Consider the following 6,525-nt stretch of genomic DNA (forward strand, 5'->3'; position numbering starts at 1 on the left):
TGCCTTGCCAGTGTGCAAAGGAGAGGCTCACAAGTCAGTGCAGAGCCAGACCTCAGTTTGATCCTTCTGTCCCAGCCCTGGCTGAAGTCCCAGGCTGGTCTCCCCCACAGCCCAGGCTGGTCTCCCTACAGCCCAGGCTGGTCTCCCTACAGCCCAGGCTGGTCTCCCTACAGCCCAGGCTGGTCTCCCTAAATCCCTACACCCAGGCTGGTCTCCCCCACAGCCGAGGCTGGTCTCCCTACAGCCCTACACCCAGGCTGTAGTCTCCTTAACCCTGCAATGCAGACTACAGTAGCTGCATCCTCAGGCAAGTCCCTTTGCAGCTCTGGGTATTTCTGCAGTCCTACAACCGGGCTGGGCATCCTACATTCCTGCCACGGATCGACCAATAGGCTGTCCCTGTCTACATCCTGGAGATGTTATGACAAACTATGGCAGAAGAGAGACCTCTAGGTGTCGAGTATGCCATACTGTACACATCCCTCACATTCCAGCAGCCAGCATTTACAAGTCAGCGAACATCTAGCCACTTTTGTTGTAGCTACTGTGAGCGTGTCTGGAACTGACCTTCTCGTAGTATTTGACCTCGTAGTCCAGGATGATGCCGTTGGGTCTCTCAGGCTCCAGCCAGGACAGGGAGATGCTGTTACGAGACGTCCTGTCTTTCCTGATCACCGTCACTGGAGAGGGAGCTGGAGAGGAGAAGGAGAGAGAGAGAGAGAGAGAGAGAGAGAGAAGAGAGAGAGAGAGAGAGAGAGAGAGAGAGAGAGAGAGAGAGAGAGAGAGAGAGGGCGAGAGAGTATAACAAATCTTGCCCACAATTGTTCAGGCTCAGTGTTGAAGTTCACAGAGAGTTCAATGTCTATGCAGTGACTCCCAATCCTGTTGATTGGGAGTGGTTTCTGTGCACTGTGTCTGCTTGCCTGTTTGCTGCAGGTGGGGGTGAAGAGGAAGCCTAGCTTGGGACCGTGGTTTGTCCCCACCCTGTCCCACATGTGGGCCAGACATACACTCGTCATGTGGCCAACTCCCTACCTCTATTACATCTTCATGCCTCTCCCTGCCTCATCCCTCCATCTCCCCCTGTCCTCCCCATGCCCCCAATGAAGTGCGCTCTCTCTCTCCCCCACCCCCATCATTCATCCTCCCCCCCCTCTCCCTCTCTCTCTTTCTTGTGTGTCACCTAGCCTAGGGACATCACATGGTCCCAATCTGGTCTTTTAATTCAACTCAGGGCTCCTTCCATCCTTCTCTCCCTCTGGCCCTCTCTTGCTCTCCTCCACTACCACCACTACCCCCCCCGTCTAACACACACCCTCCCACCCTCCGCCCTGTTTTACAGCTCTCTAATTGCCAGTCAGCTCAAGGGCCAGCAAGGCATCAGAGGTATGCAGTTTTAATTTCATTAGACCACAGGAAAAAACATGTTTGTCTTTGAAATGTTCGAGCCTCCCTTGATTGTGATTATACTGCTTCAGAACAAGCAGGCCTTTTCTTTCCACTGGAGGTTATTTTTTTCCCTCTCTCCGTTCATGAATCCAGATGGACAGAATCTGTTTCTACTCTCCTCCTCCTCCTCCTCCTCCTCCCTCGCTTTCCGCCTCCCCTCTGCTCCCTCTGTTTCTGATAGCGGGGTAAAGCAGCTCTTTTATTGGTTCTGTAGTTTATGGTTGGTAATGATTTACTGTGTCTGGCCTCGTTTGAGGCAGCATATCCCCCTCTCCGCCATCCTCCTTTCGTTTTCGATCACCCTCGTTCTGTGTCTCTCTTTCCCTGTCTTTTTCTCCATTGCTTTCTCTTTCACTCTCATCTTATTGAGGCTGTACAATCCAAGGTGCACTTTGTCCTCTGCCTGAGTTAAGGAGTCAACAGACAATAAAACTACGGTTAAACAAAAGATAAAAGGAAAGAGCACTGCTTCAGACTTCAACTCTGTGTTTAAACTTGGCAACACACATAGCAGACACTCTACAAAAGTAAACAATCTGTCTCGGTCTTTCCCTATGTATCTTCCCAGGTCTGACACAGGGACAGACAGACAGACAGACAGACAGACAGACAGACAGACAGACAGAGAGAGAGAGAGAGAGAGAGAGAGAGAGAGAGAGAGAGAGAGAGAGAGAGAGAGAGAGAGAGAGAGAGAGAGAGAGAAAGAAGAGGAGAGAGGGGATGACGCTGATGCTCATCTGATGACACCTTGTCGGAATATTCCGGACACTTCTCTCCTGCCCAGACAGACAGCTAATCCAGCTTTTAACAGCTTTGACAGCTTTTTGCACCGGAATTGTGGACGTGTGTGTGCATGTGGATATGTGTGTGGCTGAACAGGACCGCACACTGACAACCTTAACCCGTGTAAACAGGCCCTGATAAGGCACACAGCAGCACAGCTACAGAGTGTGTCTGAAGGCATTCATATGACTGTGTTGGAATCTCTGCACCTCTTTGTTGAGATTACTAAATCCATATCCATGTCTATTTATTTTCTGAAAACTGTCTAAATGTTCTGTACTGAAGTGTGACAGGATATTACAGACAGAATGAAGTATTACATTGTCTGTTAATGGTGGTCTACGCTGCTATCTGCTGTGTTTCAGGTGATGGAACACCTCAAATTGGCTGCCGAGATCAATATTCTCATCACACGGCCCTCTCAAGGTGAGAGCTTAGAGAGAAATTCATATGAGGCCAAATGGAGCAGAACCTTTATGGTAATGTGCCATGTCCTGTGGGTTAACTCGTTCTCCTCACACACTCTCAAGGCTGGAGCACGTTCACTAATACTGGACGCCTCCTGTTCTACAGACTCCGAAGGTGAGGCTACGTCTTCCCTGTCCCTCCCTTTGGCAGACACGAATCAGGAGGCGGGTGAGGATAACTACGTCTCTATTCTCCCACACACACACACACACACACACTAAATCTGTATTTACCGCTCATCTTTCTGCTGCCAAGTCAAAGCCACTGTGCTTGTCCCCTGTCACCCTTAATAGAACACAGCTGTGACAACAGAAAGGACACACCTCTTGCAGGAACGACTCCGCGTGTGTGTGTGTGTGTGTCTGTCTGCGCGTGCTTGTGCCTGTGTGTTTGCGCGACCACTGGTAGAGGCGGAGCTGAGAGGTGAAGGTCACCGAGTGTGTAAAGTCTCTGTGTCCAGGAGTTGATAAGACGTTAGCAGAAGAAGGCTACAGTCGGATCACAGACATTCTCTGAAGTCTGAGCCTCTGGCCCTGGCAGTCACAAGACAGGCAGGGCTATCCATCACCTGCTCTGTGATCTACTGTAGACCTGTCTGCTCTTTAATGACTCTGGGCTCGGCTGCTCCTGCCTGTTTTGTCCACTCAGAGCCTGGTGCTAAATCAGCCTTCAGGTCTGAACCTAGCACCATAGAGACAACCTTGAGGGGGGGTAGGGGGGTAGAAAGAGAGAGGGGGGACGGGGGGTAGAAAGAGAGGGGGGGGGACAAAGAAAAAGAGGGGGACAGAAAGGGAGAGAGAAAGAATAAATAAAGAGAGAAATAGAGAGAGAGAGAGAGAGAGAGAGAGAGAGAGAGACAGAGAGAGGAAACCCTAGCTCAATGAGAAACAGATGGATCTAGATCAGCCATCAGATTGGAACACTTGAATCAGGCGGAGTCACCACCTTAACACCCACTGTTAAGGGTAACGGATAGCAAAGAACGAGAAATGGAGAGGTGCATATAGGGTGTAGGGGAAGATCGACAATGTCTTTTGAACTAAAACACAAGAAATTGTGAAATGGAAATCAGACAGACCGGGACCGCCTCAGACAGCGACGGAGATCCTAGAGCGAGAGACAGAGCGATCGAGAAAAAAGAGTAGCTTGAACTGTGGCCATCGCGCATTCCTCGTTTCAAACAGGGATGGTGTGTTCGCTGCAGTCGGATTGATTTGTCTCTGAGAAGTTTTACAGAGCTAGTCCCTCCCACAGACTGAGAGAGTTTATATAAGAGATCGATGTGTGCCCGTTCCTGTATAAAGACTGTCTGTAAAACGATGTGTTGTTTTGGAGCGCTTTTGTGAGGAGAGAAGACACAGGATCCTGGTCGTAAAACACAAGAGCACTGGCTGGGATTGCATTGTAAAAGTCTAAAGCTGATGGTTGGGGAGCATGTGTGCATACTGTACGAGTTGGTGTGTCTATGCGTGTGCGTTTGAGGAAGTGCATGCACGTTTGTGTCTTTGTGTGTGTGGGAGCTTTGTGTGTGTAAGTGTGTGCCTCACTTGGCTCCTACGAAAGGATTTCAGTTCGGAGGCCCAGCACCAGACTTAGCACCAAGCCTACGATAGGATCGTATGCAGCAGCCAAACAAGCACCAGACCCATCTCCAGGCTCAAATCAAGGCCCAGTACCAGACCTAGTATCAGGCTTCCTTTCCAGTCTCACCTGCTTGGTTGGTCGTGATGGTCACGGCAGCGTACTGCCTCATCTTGGGTGCCTGGGAGGAGACGCCGTTCTGGGCCTCGATCTCAAACGTGTAGTTGGTGTGAGCCAGCAGGTCGGCCACGGCGACGGTGGTGTTGTGCAGGCCGGCAGCGCGGGGCAGGAAGCGCACGTTGCTGCGGCAGGGCTCGCACGGGCGCTGGGCCACCCGGCAGCGCTTGCACAGCACGGTGAAGGTCAGGTCCCTGCGGCCGCCCGTGTCCTCTGGCCAGCTCCAGTCCAGGATCACCGAGGTCTCGTTGATGACTGAAATCACGTTACGCGGGGCGGAGGGAGGGCCTGGTAGGAGAGATGGTGGGAGGAAGGAAGATGGACAGAGAGAGAGAGAGAGAGAGAGAGAGAGAGAGAGAGAGAGAGAGAGGAGAGAGAGAGAGAGAGAGAGAGAGAGATAGAGAGAGAGAGAGAGAGAGAGAGAGAGAGAGAGAGAGAGAGAGAGAAATGTTTGGAGAGGTTTAGATAGCTCACATATTGGATGAATAGGGAAGCCTGATTCTCTACAGTGCTGTAGGTCGTGCATTTCAACTGAATTGTCATCTTTGTGAATTGACTTGTGAAACACACACCCTAACAGAAAAAAGGAGCTACTGTAAGCTATAGCTGCAAGCAGCTCTGAAATTCGGAACTCCGTGCGCATGAATGTTTATTAGAAGAAGGAATGAAGTCTGCCGTAAAACATAGCATTAAGATGGTAACGAGTAACTGCTGTGATGTGAATCATTTTTTACAGAGCTGTGTGTATGTTGGTGCTTGTGTGTAAAATGTGTGTGTGTGCGTGTGTATGTTGGCACTTGTGTGTATAATGTGTGTGCGTGTGTGTGTGTGCGTGTGTCTGTCAGGCCTTAGTATGACTGACACCCCCCCACCCCCACCCAACCACAGCATCTCGGCCCGAACCCCAGTCTTTGTCTGACTTATTAAAATGACATGTTTTTACTTTTACAGATTCCCAGAATATTTCCAGACTTCAGTATCGGACCTATGGGTATAATTACTGAGGCGAAAAACCAAGATGGCGACATATAGCCATTGGAAAGGAAGGAGGAAGGGAGGGATGTAGCCTGCCTCAACCGTGCAGAGAGGCTAGGGGAGGATAGAGTTTCGAGATCAGAAAGCGATGTTTGGTTTGTTTGATTTGACAGGAAGAATTTACTCTACTCCAGAGCCTTGCTCAGCTCCTGACTTTGAACTTAGGACTGATACCTGATACGTGTGTGTGTTTGTGCATTTGTGTGTATGCACTTGTGCGTATTTACACGTGTATGTACGAGTTTGTGTGCTTCTGTGTGTGTGTGTGTGTGTGTGTGCGCGTCCGTGCGTGCTTACTTATACTTCTATGTGTCTGCCATTGAACTGAGAATGAGAACATCAGATGGCCATTTTCACCTGAGTACAAGTGCTCCAACTACATAACCAGTGAACCAGTCATTCTATGTCTAGTATGGTGCCTGGATCCTTTTCATCCTATTCCTGGACATTAATATGACCACGGATCTGCAGTTCCCATCAGTCCCTGTGACACACACACACACAGTATATACACATACAGTAGGGCATACTATGTACAGATGTCCAGATTAGCAGATGTGCCCAGTGGTGAGTGGAGATCCTAATCTGCATTCCTCTCTGGATTAACAGTCTTTTCAGAGTCCCCTGATCCAGATTCCTGCTCATTACTGCTCACAGGCACATCGTCTAACAGGACTCAATAAATGTTTCTTTAAACTTTAACAGTCTGATTCCTCTCATACTTCTCTATGATAAGCATAAGGAGTCTCGGTCTCACAGTAGCTGATGGATAAAACAGGTAGCCTGCCAGAGACAGAAAGGGAGGGACATACAGAGAAAGAGAAAGACAGAGAGAAAAGAAAAAGAGGGGAGCAAGAGAGAGAGAGAACAAGAAGGTGTGTGTGACTGCGTGTGTGTGGGAAGTGTGTTTGATCTCTCCGAAAGATACTTTGAAAAGGTCCGTGGCTCATGCTAATCACTTGTAAAAAACAATATAAACAGTGAACTCTGAATAACCTTGTTGACAAATTGAGCAATTATCCCCTTTGTAAG

The 6,525-nt window shown here is 49.4% G+C and overlaps 1 protein-coding gene across 1 annotated transcript in view; it reads right to left on the reverse strand.

The window, feature by feature from the left end:
* Positions 1 to 6,525, reverse strand: part of epha3 (eph receptor A3) — a 59,443-nt gene that overhangs the window by 28,284 nt on the left and 24,634 nt on the right. The window contains exons 7-8 of the mRNA XM_067261100.1: positions 4,411 to 4,746; positions 568 to 692 (exon numbers count right to left, since the gene is read on the reverse strand). Coding sequence (XP_067117201.1) covers positions 568 to 692; positions 4,411 to 4,746 — 461 coding nt within the window. The remainder of the gene's footprint in view (positions 1 to 567; positions 693 to 4,410; positions 4,747 to 6,525) is intronic.

This window comes from Osmerus mordax, chromosome 2 (assembly GCF_038355195.1).
Source record: "Osmerus mordax isolate fOsmMor3 chromosome 2, fOsmMor3.pri, whole genome shotgun sequence".
Taxonomy (NCBI): domain Eukaryota; kingdom Metazoa; phylum Chordata; class Actinopteri; order Osmeriformes; family Osmeridae; genus Osmerus; species Osmerus mordax.